This window comes from the organism of the source record quoted next, unplaced genomic scaffold, assembly GCF_019419815.1.
Source record: "Pyrus x bretschneideri cultivar Hongxiangsu unplaced genomic scaffold, Pyrus_bretschneideri_v1 Contig21, whole genome shotgun sequence".
Lineage (NCBI taxonomy): Eukaryota > Viridiplantae > Streptophyta > Magnoliopsida > Rosales > Rosaceae > Pyrus > Pyrus x bretschneideri.
This window is the reverse complement of record NW_025999513.1, coordinates 762,641-779,161: the sequence shown is the minus strand read 5'-3', so window position 1 is coordinate 779,161 and position 16,521 is coordinate 762,641. Positions and strand designations below refer to the sequence as shown.

The following is a 16,521-nucleotide window of genomic DNA, read 5'->3' as shown; positions in this document are numbered from 1 at the left end:
TGGCATCTTCATTTACGAATATGTCTGCAGGTATGTGCTGCTGTAATTGCTTATGTTCTTGCATTCATATTACATATTGTTGGAACCTCATTCTGTCCCATATCGAACAAAGGAAAGGGCAAAGACCCATTGATATAGAATTACCCCACTTTAACGATTGTGCAAGTGGTTAAGTGGGGACAGTATCGATGTTGTTGAAGTAGGCCATCGGCCTGTCGACCTAAAAAATTCTACATGGTATCAAGGTCAGGGGATGGGCATGTATTACCACGTGATTGGGTGGGTCCGCATTGACCCCGTGTGATTGGTGAGTCCTGATATGGCTCCACGTAGGCCAAAGATGTCATGTGATCGGATGGGTCCCCATTGGCCCCACACAATTTAGTGAGTCCCGACATGGCTCCACGTGGTTGCTGACGTATGGAATTTCATGTGTGACCCATAAAATGGGGTCTTACGTGCGGGGGAGTGTTGGAAGCCCATTTTGCCCCACATCGGACAGAGGAAAGGGCAAAGACCCATTTATATAGAATTACCCCACTCTAACTAACACCGTAGCTTTTTGTGATAAAACCCCCATACCTGAGGATTGTGCAAGTGGTTAAATAGGGACAGTATCGATCTTATTGGAGTGAGCCCTCAGCCGTCGACCTGAAAATTTCTGCACATACATGATCAAAGGGTTGTGGTTTAGTTGATTAATCCTTATATTCTTGGCTGATGAGTTAATCTGTAAGTCTATATTTCTTCTTACATGGAGGCCAACAGAATTGGGTTTGTTGCGATTTACTCACTCACCTTTTCTTTGCCAATTTCGGACCCAATGCCACCACATTTGTTGTGCCAGCTGAGATTTTCCCGGCGCGCTTGTGGTCTACGTGTCATGATATATCAACTGCAGCCGGGAAGGCTGGAGCAATTGTTGGCGTATTTGGGTTTTTGTATGCAGCACAAAGCAAGGATGCTACAAAAACTGATGCTGGCTATCCACCTGGTATTGGTGTGAAGAATTCTCTAATTATGCTTGGTGTGATCAACTTTGTCGGAATGGGCTTTACGCTCTTGGTGCCGGAATCCAAGGGCAAGTCACTTGAGGATTTGACAGGTGAGAATGAAGAAGAAAAGGCCACAGAGCAGCAGGCAGCTTCTGCTACAGCTGCTCCAGTTTGATGTGATTTTACAATGGTTTTTATTTCACTTGCGATGCAATAATAAAAATGAAGTAGATATATGTTTGCTTGTGGTTTGTCTAATTGCAGAAGCAATTACACCTTGTTTTGAAATCCTTTTGGTTGTGCATGTAATTTATCATTTTACGTCTTTGTTTTGAAATACATTTCCACCCGTCTTTTAAAGGCTTATATACGGTTTGAAAGTCATTGTAATTGTTACCTATTATAGAGGGCTTTTTCTGAAATTTTGTTAACTTCTGTTATAATTTGGATGGACATGAAATAAGAGATAAGCTTGACTTCTTACTCCTAATGGTGAAAGAGACACCAAAAATGAAGGAATTTTCTCTAAAAAATTTGGTATTGTTATTGACTATTTAAAATTGTATTGTACTCTTTCTTATATACAAATTCTTTCGGGTAATACTATTATTTAGAGTGCCCGATTATTATGACCTTTTTGCAAAGTTAATAACAACTCTAAAAAAATAATTCTACTGATATTTTATACTAAAAAATCTCAAAAGGATGGATGAAACACCAAATAATTAAGCAAGATTTTTCTTTAAAAGTTTGGGTGCAAGCTTTAAAGCTTACGTGAAAGAACGCAGAGAGTCGGCAAAAAGCTCCTTTACTTTTGGAGAATCATAACATAAGAGGCTTTTTCACTCGTAAATTAATTAACGATAGAAGGACAATCAGCAAGGCATAAGAATCAGCCGGATAGCTTGTTCTCTCAAAAAGTTTCTGAATTTGCTACTGCTGCTTAGAAGCGGAAAGTTGATGTGTTTGGGAATTAGAAGGAAAAAGAGGAGGGTAAAAGTTTTATGTTGGAGATGTGTTCCCTTCCTTGTCAATTTGGATCATGGAACTGAGTAAGGAATATAATGAGGTTATTGGCCAAGAGGTTCTGCATGAACATTGGCTCCAGAAATTCAGGAATGCCAAGGGCACTCCAAAATATCATTCTACACTTTTCACTAAATTTTCTCAATTTTTATATAAATTTGAAGTGCAAAATCACCTTTACTGAGTCTTAATAACAACTCATAGTAAAATGGTGTTAGTTGTTAGTTCTCTTTCCATAGGTCACTAATGTTGGAAAATTATGGTCTAATTGGTATATTAATCACATATAAAATTCATAATTAATCATGCAAGTAAAGACACAAGATAGAGCACACACATGATCAACCAAATGTTAAACGAACATGAAATGATGGATTAGAAAAATCTGAAAATCGTTTGAGGCAAATATTAGACATTATGTTTTTAAGACAAGCTTGTGCGCACTTGCATGTCTCCTAGGATAAGTTGAGAATGGGAATACATCAAGCACGATTAACACACGTGAACTAGAGGGGGCAGACAACACTCAAAACTCCAACACAAACAAGAGAAATTAGAAAGAGAAAGAAACCATGTTTTTGTTTGTTTGATTAAGTGGACCGAATAGATTGCTGGAAATTGGAATTGGAGGATCTACTTCTAACTTCTTAGTGAGGCTGTAGTGCTCAAGGCGCTCTTGGGAGGGTTTCACTAGCATCAAGGTGCTCTTCCCATGGTGTTCAAGTTTTTGTTTGATCCGGCACCTTTGTTGTAAGTTCTTTTCTAACTCCGACATCTCTGTTGTGAGTTTATTTCTAGCTCCGACAGTCTGATGTGAGTTCTGTTTGTTCCCTTCCTTTGGGGGTCATTTATCCGACATCGGTTGTGTGAACCTAGTTCTTTTTCCACCATGGAATACGTTGATGCACAAAATCGGGTAGACTTTGGAACAACGTAAAGTGTTAAGTTTGTGACTTTCATGCGGTTGCTTCGGTCACCTAGTGAGCATAATATGTAAAGAGATAGAGGGAGAGAAGCAAACAGAAGATATACCTGGTTCACCCTAAGTTGGAGTACGGACGTCCACGAGGGTAGAGGAGTTCTCATTAATAGGGAAGAGTTTAAGCAATACATAGGTTCAAGTACAATCATCATTAGTGAGTTCTAATGATGAGTTTAAGTAAATTAATGACATTAGGGAATAACTGGAGGAGAATGATCTCCTTTTATAGTTGAGGAGAGTCTTTGTGTCCGTCCTCGGTCGATGTGGGATTCTAGAAGCTTTATTCTAATGTTGACATGTGTCGCATTGTGATTGGCCTCCTAATTGGAGAGAAACTCTTGTACTTCGGTAGAGTGCCTCAGCACAAATCCTTCAATGGGTCCTTGAAGGTATGAAGTTGATGAATGCTCGGTAGTTTCGAGATAGGTGAAGTATGGTACAAACAATGCTCCCCTAAGTTCTAGAGTGAGGAAAGCTTCTCGGTTAGGGACTGGCAAAACCCAAGTCACTGAGTAATCATGAAACTTCTGAGTACTAAAATGTAATAGCATATAGTGGGAGCCTCCCTAAATTTCCGAACGAGGAGAATTGCCAAAGGAAGTGTCTTCGTTTTCTCGAGTCATCAAAAGAACAAGAGCTTCACAAATTCATTCCCCCTTTAATATATATACACACTTTAACCGAAGTATACATTCTTTTATTATTAAGCCCAACTCATGACGACCGATCATACTATCTTAAGTCCGACGCCTAGCTCCTTAAGCACCCACAGGTCTGAAGCCCAATTTACACAATGATCCACTGTCAGTGTTCCCAAACCTTATGATTCCAATTCTCCTTTTTATTATTTTATAATTTTTTATAAACTCCAAAGCTAGCTTCTAGCCCATGTACTCTTTCCTCAACAAGGCCTCGCTTCAGGCAACCTCATCATTTCATCTCATCCCCCTTCGCCGCGTCCAGCCCAGTCCAAATCCACGGACGAATCCGCACTCAGCCCAAATTTGGGTCTCGATTCTACCGGTCATCAGTAGGACTTCCCTGCGGTAGCCACTGCTGGATTTGGGAGTTGGTGGTTGAGGATAAGTTGATGGATGTCGTGGATTCTGGTCGCTGAAGTTGCGGGTTTTCCTAAACTGGAGTTTTGGGTTTGCAAGCTCGGAGAAGTGGGTCGCTGCTACGAGGTGCTGAAGGAGAATGAAGGTGGACCCGCTTCCGCTTGTCGTGCTACCTCTGGTGGATGTGAAGATGTGCCGTCGCGAGTTGAAATTGGGCAGCAGCTTAAAATCCAAGCAGCGAGTTCAAGCGAAGCTGTGGGTTGTTGGGTTCTTCGTCTTGCAGCCTTCTGTGGCACATCTTCATCACCAACCCCAAAGGTTCTTGAAGGGTAATTTTGCCCCGGCGAGTTCAGTGAACTGAAGAGGACGACGGCGCTGGTTTTGAACTAACTCGCGGCTGGATTCCTCTTCTGCGTTGCGGTGCAGTCATAGCAAGTTCTCAGTTTTGGAATTAGAAAGGTAGGCTTGGAATGTCTCAGTTTAAAGCACTGTAAGCAGCTCTGTGTTGTCGTGGAGCATAGCGGTGTGTGGCTAGCTGTTTTGTGGTCTAACGGCAAGCTTGCTTTCATAGACAAGGGTATCTTCGTACTGCAGCGTTGAAGCCGACGCTGCTGATCAATGCTGCTGATTTGAAGCTTGAATCTGCGGCTCAGAAAGGGGATGGTGCTGCGGTTGAAGCTGGGCCTGGATATATTACTTAATTTTGGGGCTGCTGATATGGAGGTAGTTGCACCTCACAAATTGTGAGTCACAATTGAAGTAGACCGAGCTCACACTCCTTTATCGCTCAAAACCATTGATAAAAAAAGAAAATACTGCTTGTTTTAGTTCTTAATTAGTTTTCAAACAATAACAAAGTTTGTTCCCCCGCTGACCACGAACGCTACAGGTTACAATTGTAACTAGCAACCCACTTTCCTCCCATTATTTCTATAAAACTAATTTGTGATTGTTTATCTTATTTTTGCCAACACATTAGATAAATAGTCTTATATGTAGCCATAATCATGGAACCAAATCTCCTCCAGACCCAAAGGAACTAAGCCCAATGATCAAATGATCTAGGTCATTGAAATTTGATCCAACGGCTACAATTATTACAACTTTTAGAGGATCCCTTGTTTGTAGCCGTTGGATCAAATTTCAATAGTCCAGATCATTTGATGAATAGGCTCAATTCCTTTAGGTTCAGAGAGGATCTGATTCCCATAATCATTACTATGATGCACAGAAAAGAAACCAAAACGGTGCCAAGGCCGAGGTTCACTTTTCCCTTATGATAAAGCCATAATCATTACCACGATGATGAAGTCATGGACTGTCTCAACATAATGTTTGAGGATAGTCTTGATTTGGAGGAAAGATTTGAACATAATATCCATCTGGTCGAGAGATTGATTACAGACAACAAACCATCTCAAACAGTGGTTAAGAAGGTTCTCGGATCAGCATGGAACAAAATGGGGTTGGTCAGGGTTCTAAGGGCAAAGGCTAATGTGTATGCCATAACTGCTGGTGAGGAAGCAGTGGTAAGGAAAATACTTAAAGGAAACCTATGGTTCATCAGAGATTACACTCTCTATAAAATTGTGGCCATCATACCACTCACTTGATGATATTAAGGTGGATATGGCAATTTTTTGGATCCAAGCACACATGATACCAAGAATTTTTGCACTATGAAGAATGCCTGAAGTTTGGGTGCAAAGATTGGTGTTGTTCTGGAGGTGGAGAATTCTATGGAAACTGGGTTCCGTGGCTTTTTGAGAATGAGGGTAGATTTTGATGCAAAAAAAAAAAAAAAAAAAAACCCCTCTTTACTAGCTTTCTTGTTCCATGTCCAAGGTTGGGTTCTTACATGATTAGATTGAAATACGAGGGGCTCAGGATCTTTTTTTGAAAATGTGGGAGGCTTGGCCACTTTAGTGGTTGCTCTCAGCCTGCACCTCCATTGCCATCGGGTGAAAAAAGATACGGTGAATCTATCAGGGTTGAAACCTCCTCAGGGTAAGCTCTTATCTCTTTCCACCACAGCGAGCTTATTTGGCGACCAAAGCGAATGAGAGCCGCTGGCGACTGGGAGAGTAGAGACATCGGTTTCTACGGCCTGCCGACTATGGAGGCGGATATTCTGGCGAATACATTTTTAGCAAGAATGAAGGACAAAGAGTCTGCCAAGTTCCCTGCCACATGGCCTTAATCCTTTAGGAAAACACAGTTGCAGGATCTGTCTCCCATGACCATCTTGTCAGGACAGCTCACGGTATAGAAATTGCATAGCCACACAATTTGAGACACGTCCTAATTTGGGCCACATGTGGCACCCGAATACCTAAGAGACCCAGTTTACAAAGGATTGTTTGCCCTCCCACTTTCGGTGTCCTTCCGTGCCTTTTTGTTTTGTGTGATCACAGTTAAACCACGTCAACATTTTATATTATTATTTTTATAGAAATAATAAGACAAAAATGAATAGTAATATAAAATATGGAAGTAACTTAACCGTGATCACACAAATAGAAGGGCACGGAAGGACATCAGAAGTGAAAGGATAGACAATCCATGTCCGTTTACAAATGTCACACTTACTATAGTTGTTAATATGCTGGCTTTGGAGAAAGATTGGTGTGACCCAAACCGATTTCTTCCTTGGGCTTTCTGTAACTCTAGTGGGCTACTCCAAGCTATTGAGGAGGTGCAGCCAGGCCGAAAAAAATCACACTTATGGACTGCTTTCCATGTCAAATAAACATGAGCGAGGTTGATGTGGCTAATCTAAAAACTACGGCCCAACTGACTTATTAACTAAATGGTTAGAATGAGGGCTTGGATGCGAACTTCACCGAAGCCCTCTGCCACATGGTCAACCATACCCGGAGATCTCTCACTTCCTAAATGACCAGGAATGCATCACCAAATTGACTGATGTCACCACAACAATCATTCGATATGCTGTAAATCTCAATAGAAGTCTACCAACCACGAATTGCAGTCATTGTCAGCATCAAATGACCAATCTACTCCTACTCTAGCTCAACGATATAATTGACGGTGCTCTTCACCAGCTGCTTATAAATAGAATTAGGGGCGTGTTTACGAAAGAGAATGGGACGTGGGGAATGGGAATTGCACACAATTCGAGGAATTCAAGTGTTTACTACCACTAGAAGAATGAAAATCAGGGGAAAAATGGAATGGGACCCAGCTCATTTCTGAAATCAAACTCCGATTTTACTCGAAGTCAGATTCTCTAATAATACTTGGTATTTGGATTCCTTGAAGGGGAGTCCTCCAGGAATCAAAGTTTTGTTCCAAAATTACCCTAATTTATTTTCTTAATTTCAAAACAACCTTACAAACTTCATCACCAAATCCAACAGAGATACCCATATCGCTCTATTCTCCAGTCTCACCAATTTTCCAAGGAAGAGCGTCGGCTTCGACCACACCTGAACCCCAGTTCTCCTCGTCGTTTACAGAATTTAAGAATGAGAGAGACAGATGAGGATGCATGTGAATCTGCGAATTCGGGAGTGGTGTGATGGTTGTGGGGGCTAGGGAAGAAGAGGATATGGATGGAAGGGAGGAGGAGTGGAGGACCTATGAATATGGGTGGTCGTGGGAAGGGTGTCGGGGTTGGGGAAAGATAGGATTGAAGAAAGGGAGGAGATGAGGATGCTGGGACATCGGGAGGAAGGGGATGAGGTGCTGGTTTTTTTTATTTTTTATTTATATAAATAGTACCTTAAGAAGAGCTTCTTCGATTATTTTATGAATTAATATGATATGAAATATATATCAATTCCAATAAATTTATATGAAAATAAATTATTTATGTAAGGGTAATATAGTAATCAACCTAGTTTTCATTCCGATTCAACTGAATAAGTAAACAACTTATATGGACTCAACATCATTCCTGCTCCAATTCCAAACAGTTTTCTTAAACAACTTTAATAGGAATCTGATTATGATTCCACCTCATTTCAATTCCTCCTCAATCCAATTCCTCCTTGATCTAATTCCTCTCAATCTGATTACGGATTAGTAAACACGCCCTAGATGTCTTCAAGCTGAAGACCTTTGTCAAATTAAATCTCTTCGTTTAACCTTAAGTGATTCTTCAATCAACCAAACTTCCCTTCAATACAAACAAATTGCTCAGCAAAATCCTTTAGCTATTCAACTACAATCCAACGCCTTCATTTTAAGCATATACTGCCTATGATGTCTGAGATCTAAATTTTTTATGGCTCTGCCACCCTATGGTATGGTTTGGTTGATGTGCAATTCTAACCACCACGATCATGTCTTTGGGCAATGTTTCCTACTCAGTCCAGTCTAGTCTAATATCCTAACTTTGGTGGACTCCTCTAACAACATCATATCCTACATGGCCTGAATCTGGCTAGAGTTTATTGCTTTCTTTACATTTTTAAGTCTATTTACTTTTCAAGCTATGTAGATTGGCTAATCAACCCAGAATCACTTTTGTAAAGTTTGTAATCTCGATTACATCATAAAATGATTACATTCAGTTTCTTGCTTTCATTTATGTTTCTATTTTCGTTTTCAATTCGATATGAGTTAATCAAGACTAAGGTAGAAGAAGTCTTATAACTTTGTGAAAATTGTACTAAAAATAATGTGGTCAAACAACTCTATTCAAATTTCTCTTGATAGGGAACTGGTGAAGCTAGACATTTTCTCTCTTCTTTGAGTTTAGAGTCTACCCAAAATAAACTTGGATAAAAGATATGCATCCTGCTTTTTACTTTCCCTCATCACCATTATGCATGTAATTTCAACCTCTAGTACTTCTTACATATTATCCAGAATTTGCTATATATATTCTTACCTTTTAGCAAGCATACGTGCGTACCTATAACTTGGTCCACATACAAAAATATTGAAACGTAATTCCAAACACTTTCTTTTTCATGCGATTGTGAGGTCGACTAAAACAATTTTGAAACGAAACATGTATACGTTAGGCTTGTCAGCTGAGCCAAGAATGTCTTTCCCTTTCTGACGAGGTTGATTAAATGAGCTCACTTTTATGGTGAAGAGAACCAGAAAGTTAGGTGGTCCAATTTTTCTTGACATTAATGAGTTGCTTGCTTTCATCTTGGAATCATAGCTTACTTTTGAGTATTTGACGTGCATGTTTATCTATGTTAAGCATCAAAACACAATGCATGCATCCTATGAATCACGAGACAAAAACTTAGATGCTTTATTTTCTAGACCAAATGCTCTGTGATTCAGTTCAAGACATTAGTAATCAATTTCTATATACTGAATTAATGTAATATTCAAATTTAAATTTTATTATCAGTTACTGATGTATAATAAATTTAAGACATTAAGAAAAGCGTTGATGAGTTTTTTAGAGTGTCAGTGCATAATTGACAGCATGTTATTGTGAGTTAGTAAGGATCCTTTTTTTTTTTTAATTTTAATTTTATTGTTTTGAGAAATGGTACAATGAATTGGGGTCGATAAAATTTTGCCATACGAAAATTAGACGGAATTACTATCCTCTAACAGTAGGTCTTCGATCATGTTGGGAGGTTTCTCGAACCACGTAGTATACGGATCATTTCCGACCTCGCCAATCTCTGTGCCACATTTTTCTGCTTCCCATTGAGCATGATTTAATTGAACATGAGGAAATAAGTGCATAAAATGTTTTGCATCATTCAGCCATGGAGGAATCGTCATCATGCTGCTGTAGTGCAGCAAGAACCATGGTGGAATCTCCTCCAACACAACCGCATCAATATTCTCGTAGCAAAATAAAGGCTCTCCTTTCTGCCATAGCTTCGGCGTGGAACGGAGAGGCAATTAAGTCCTATTTGATAACTAGTAGCAACCGCAACAAACTGCCCATTCTCATCCCTCACGATCACCCCAAAGCTTCCCAAGCCAGAATTCTTCTCCCATGAGCCATCAAAATTACACTTAACTCAACCCAAATCCAGCTTCCGCCATTTCTGCATAACTAGAGTATGTTTTTGTTTCATTCCATATTATATGTGCAATTTCTATCATGTTATACTACTGTATGTGCATATATTCAATGAACATTGAATGAGATAAAATTATTAATTGACGTGACGTTAAAACATTACTTATCGCATCTTGTTGAATTAAAATTTGATAAAATTGCACAACTAGACTTAATCAAATTAGTTAGAGAAGTGTTTTTCCTCTCTACACCCAAATTCGAACAACTAAAACAAAATGTAATAAGATGATCATTAGGGAACTTTTGATTTAGACAGAGTCAATGAAATGAAATGTAAACCGGCATTCATACTTTCTTTAAAAAAAAAAAAAAAAAAAAAAAAAAATTATTTGACCTAATAAAAAATAATGATTTAGATTTTATAAGTTTTTTTTTTTTTTTCAAATAGAAATAAAAATTTAGAATTCTATTTATTTCGGTTCAAACTCTTAAGATACGCCCAACCTCTACTTTTGAATAAGAACTGTAACCGCTAAGAGCACAAGTACGTATTAGAATATAACATGAACTTCTACCTCTAGTGGTAGATTTCACTTACACGGCCAAAACACCACAAAAATTGAATCTTACCTTTCTTCTCCCCTAAGTACAAAATTAATAACAAACACTATTTCAAAGTGTCCAAATATGAATTCTATTTACACTTAGGTATGGAATAAACAGGATTAATACCGTTTTATTTTCTTAATACTAGTAATTAGAATCCAAAAATAAGATTTGGATATTAAGATGTTGACTAATTAAGAGTAGAAAAGCAAAAAATGAGGTGAGGTGTGGTGAAAGGTGAAAGACGAGGGGAATATGCCAGGTAGAAAAAAGATTCCTCAGGACATGTCTGTGAAAATTTAAAGGGTTGTTTGCAAATAAATACGGACACAATCCCCCTTCCCTTCCCCCATTCCCATACTTCACTCCTCTCTTTCCCCTTATCTCTCTTTCTGTTGCCTGAAGATATATACATTTGGTTAAAAAGCCATTTCTACCCTTTGACCTTATAAACTTGATCCTTGTGTTTCATTTCCATAACTATTTCTTCATCACTACTAACCCACTCACTCTCACTTGATCTGTTTTTTCATCACTACTAGCTGCATGAACACGCATATACGGGTTCTCCTCATACTGTACTTCTGCATGATTTCGTGCCTCGCTTTTTAAGATTGCTTCTCCTTCGTGTACGGCTTCAGATACAAGGTTTGTGTTTTCACTCTTATGGTATGGTTTGGCTTTGTTCATTTGTCTTGTTTGTGTTCTTGCATCTTCATTTGCCTGCTTATGTAATGTAATGGAACGGATCTGAAATCACATTTGTTCCATATTTGGAATGGTATTGAATCGATGACAAATTCTCTCTAATATGTTTTTTTACAAGACATATTCTATTCCTCATTTACCGAAAGAGAATTCAAACTCAAATGTAAGCTGTTGCTTGGCTCACGAACCTAACTCATGTCTACAATTCTCTTAACATTGACCAAGATCATGGGTTACCGAAATTCTCAAACATTTTCCCCTCATCTTTCAGAGGCTTTCATCTTCTTTTTTTTTTCTTTCCTAAAAGGTAATAAATCGTAACATATTGCAGAGATTGATCTGATGAACAAATATTGATTCTTTTTTTTTTTTTTTTTCTAAACCTCTTTTGCCAAGTATTATTAACCCCCCCCCCAGCTTTTAATTATTATTTGAACACCAACATCGTTAAAAACCCTAATATAAAAATTGGAAACAAGGTGACATATTTGTTGATTTGGGCTCGTGAAAAACAGTTGGTTCAATTCAATATAATTTTAGTTGGTTGGATGGTGATTTGGGTATGCCGTGGAACTTTATTACAAGAATATTCCTGGATGTTCTTTCCTGTTTCTTCTATTCCTATCCTTCACGTTTGTTCTAAAAGAAAGAAGATCAAAAAGGGCAAAAGTTTGACTGAGTGACAGTTTTTCAAGCTGTTTTTGATTCATGGAAATGAAAAAAATGTAAATGAAAAATCATACAATATATACTATGCTAAAAAACCACAATTCTTTCATATGTTTTCTGCTTCAAAGTCTTAAATCTAAATGTTCTGTTGCCGGTGGGGTTAACAAAAACCTGAATCGAGGTTAAAATTTTGGATCCGCCATTTACTTTTATTTATTTTTTAAGAATACAACATAGTAATCCTTCTTCTTTTTCCCTAATGTGAATAGGGTTTTGCAAACAATATATTTAAATCCGTTTATTTTTGTCAATTTAGGGATCTGGATACAACTAGTTGTAGTTGCAGACGCAGCAGTGTAATTTGTGTCACATAGTTGATTGAATCACACTCTAATTTTCCTTCTTTTTTTGAATCAAAATTTTATGGTTTTGTGCAGTTAAAGGGAATACAACAACTTGAAAGAAGGGCTAAACTAATAGTGATGGGCAAGGATCAATTGGAGGTGCTGAATGCACTTGATGTGGCCAAAACACAATGGTACCATTTCACAGCAATTGTGATTGCAGGCATGGGATTTTTCACTGATGCATATGATCTCTTCTGCATTTCCCTTGTCACAAAATTGCTCGGCCGCATTTATTACCAGAAACATGGAGCCGCAGAGCCAGGCAGTTTGCCTCATAATGTCTCGGCCGCTGTCAATGGTGTTGCCTTCTGTGGCACCCTAACTGGCCAGCTCTTCTTTGGCTGGCTTGGTGACAAATTGGGCAGAAAACGAGTCTATGGCATGGTCCTTATGGTCATGGTCATTTGCTCTGTTGCCTCCGGCCTCTCATTTGGTAGAGAGCCCAAGGCAGTGATTTCAACACTCTGTTTTTTCAGGTTCTGGTTAGGCCTTGGCATTGGTGGTGACTACCCTCTTTCTGCCACTATCATGTCTGAGTACGCAAATAAAAAGACTCGTGGAGCCTTCATTGCTGCGGTGTTTGCTATGCAGGGTTTTGGGATTTTGGCTGGTGGAACGGTTGCAATTATTGTGTCTGCAGCTTTTAAGGCACGATTTCCTGCACCATCTTACGAAGTTGATCCAGCTGCTTCTATTTTCCCTGAAGCCGATTATGTTTGGCGCATTATTTTGATGTTTGGTGCTATCCCAGCTCTGATGACTTATTACTGGCGTGCAAAAATGCCTGAGACTGCTCGGTACACGGCCTTGGTGGCCAAGAATGCCAAGCAGGCTGCTGCTGATATGTCAAAAGTTTTGCAGGTCGAAGTAGAAGAAGAACAAGAGAACATTGAGCAAGGAGGGAATGATTTTGGTCTTTTCTCAAAGGAATTTCTTCGGCGTCATGGTGTTCACTTGCTCGGAACTACCAGCACATGGTTCTTGCTTGACATTGCCTTCTACAGCCAGAATCTATTTCAAAAGGATATCTTCAGTGCCATTGGTTGGATTCCAAAGGCAAAGACCATGAGTGCACTCGAAGAAGTCTTCAGAATCGCCAGAGCACAAACCCTTATCGCGCTTTGCAGCACCGTCCAGGGTACTGGTTCACCGTGGCATTCATCGACAGGATTGGACGGTTCTCAATTCAAATAATGGGGTTTTTCTTCATGACTGTTTTCATGTTTGCATTAGCCATTCCTTATCAACACTGGACACTAAAAGAAAACCGAGTAGGTTTTGTTGTGATGTACTCGTTGACCTTCTTCTTCGCCAATTTCGGTCCAAATGCCACGACATTTGTGGTGCCTGCAGAGATTTTCCCAGCAAGGTTAAGGTCCACATGTCACGGTATATCAGCTGCGTGGGGGAAGGCTGGGGCAATGGTTGGCGCTTTCGGATTTCAGTACGCAGAAAAGGGGATTGGGGTGAGGAACTCCCTTATAATTTTGGGTGTGGTCAACTTGCTAGGGCTGTTATTTACCTTCTTGGTGCCTGAATCAAAGGGAAAATCACTGGAGGATTTATCTGGTGAAGGAGAGCAAGAAAATGCAACTGATGCGGTTTAAATAGGCTTCTTAATCGTATTTCTATAGCATTATCGGGTAGACTTTTTCTACTTTTCATGGTGATTTGGTTTGATCATGTTGCTTAATCTTCATAAGCAGTTTAATTAGGCTTCTTCTAAATCGCATTTCTATTGCACTATCCAGTAGACGTTTTCGAATTTTCATGGTGATTTTGTTTGATCATGTTGCTTAATCTTCATGCTTTTGTGCCGGTTTAGTCTTTTGTTGTAGGGCAATGTTGGTTTTGTGTTCTTCATTTGCAATTGAAAGTTAAAAGAAAAAAAAAAAAAAACCTATTCTGTGATGGTTTCTTTGATGCTGTTCTGTCATCTTATGCCCCCTCATTTAGCATCATCCATTTTCTAGTCAAATAATAATCACATCAGAGCACTTTTCTCTGATCAAATTTATGCATATCATTACTTCTATGTAATTTCATCACAGAAACTATTAAATTCATGCATTATATTACTAATTTACCTGACAGGATGATTAGCAAAATTAAGAGTTTTTGCACATCCAAGGCATTGAGGATTTGGAACTTACTGTATTAGTAATTTCAGGTAATTCTATGATATTATTTGGTAAAAAGAAAATGAACTCCTTTCATTAGTTTAGTCCCCTTAGCTAGAGCATGGATATCAAATGGCCAGCCAGATACGTGTCATTGATCATCGTCCAAATTAACACCAAGCAAGAGTGAGTGCCATCGAGCGGTCACCACGGTTGAAATCAAGCGATCATAGCGGTCGACATTAAGAAATCATAGCAATCATGCGATCAATATATGTTCAGACTAAAGAAAGTTGAGATTCCACCATAAAATCAATTGACAATATGGGTAGTAGTCCAACTTACTTATAAGTCAATGCAAGGTCTCTCCTCTCATTAATGTGAGATTCATTCTCAACACGCCCCCTCACGTGTGACGAATTTTCAAATCTAACACAAACAAGGTGACGTGCATTGCGTGTGGCAGTTGGGCTTCACACGTAAGACAACCTGCTTTGATACCATGAAGAAAGTTGAGGTTCCGCTATAAAATCAATTGACAATACGATGAGTAGTTCAATTTTCTTGAAAAATTCATTGAAGTTCCATGTGAGATTGGGGAATGGGGAGTGAAATCATAAATTCAAAGTCAATTAAAAGCCTTAAATAGTTTTTCTTGAAAAGGGATCCTCTTCGGATTCCTTCCACCTAATTCTTCTCGTCAAACAATCTGGGCCCTTGAAACTTAATCCAACAACTAAAATTATTATCTTTTAAAGTGGGTCTGTATTTTTAACCGTTTGATCAAATTTCAAAAGCCCATATTGTTTGATGAGAATGAGTAGGTGGAAGGGATATGGAAAGGATCCCTTTCCGTTTTCCTTAACCCTTTAACAAACCAACCAACCATTGCACTAACATTCTACTTATGTTAATTGTTGCTTTCATGGGGATGAGATCATAAATTCAAAGTCGATTAAAAGCCTTAAATTCCTACATTTATATTTGTGTTTTAATTTAATGCACAAGACAACTCTAAGCTCCTTAAGTGGATAAAAACCAGGGTGCTAAAGCTTGCACCAAATGATAAAGACATTTATGAACAAATACGTGATAAAGACATAAATGCTGTGGATTATAAAATTTTGACGACCAATTTCAACAACGGAAATGATAAACATACATCATTTAATAGTAAGGGATTAAAACTAAATTTTAGCCTTGTATTTTTTGTTATTCATGTATCTTTGCATAATTCGGATTCATGATTCTCCACTAAAATGACCAAAATAAAACAACTCAGTACTATGATATGGTGGTATTTCTCTTCATTAGGAAGTGAGAGGTTTTAGGTTCGAATCTAATGGATGGCAAATTCGATACCAAATTAGGCTACCCACTATATGGTTTAGCCAAACTCTCCCTCCCCTTAATGTAAAAATATCCAAAATAATAGCAAAGACTGTTGAAATATTTTCTACAGAAAATTAAGGAGGTTTACTAAAATTATATAAACAAGTGCACTCGACATGATGATTCAGAGCCAGTCATTTGATTTTGTTTTCAAATTTTTATTTTTATTTTTACTTTTTTTTTTGTTTTTTTTTATAAACGATAGATTTTGTTACATTAGATGTTAGATTAGCAATCGACGAGATTTAAATCTACTCCGTCATACGAAAGCTCAACTCATTTCCACCACTATAGTAAAAACCTACTTGCATACAAATACACACACACACACACACTATTATACTATACAACAATTATATTATTTATTATTCAGGTCGAATTTGGGTATGGATACAGATCAAAGACCCTATAACTATGTCCAAAACTACAACGGAATAATATTAACAGTTTTTTTCTTATCCAAAATATACCCAAACTATACCCAAGTTTGTTCCATTCGGACGATTATCTACGGTTATCGAGTTTAATGGTTAGAACTGTTTTCCCTACATGGGACTCGAACCTATAACTTTAAGGGCGTGTTTGTT

At 38.4% G+C, this 16,521-nt stretch overlaps 1 protein-coding gene across 1 annotated transcript; it reads left to right on the top strand.

Annotated features, from left to right (window-relative positions):
* Nucleotides 1-10,985: 10,985 nt before the first annotated feature.
* LOC103931815 (probable inorganic phosphate transporter 1-7) lies at nucleotides 10,986-14,357 on the top strand. The gene is given in 3 exon segments (XM_009341342.3): nucleotides 10,986-11,286; nucleotides 12,453-13,551; nucleotides 13,554-14,357. Coding segments are annotated over 2 exon segments (1,530 nt in total). The 5' UTR covers nucleotides 10,986-11,286; nucleotides 12,453-12,497; the 3' UTR covers nucleotides 14,030-14,357.
* Nucleotides 14,358-16,521: the final 2,164 nt, after the last annotated feature.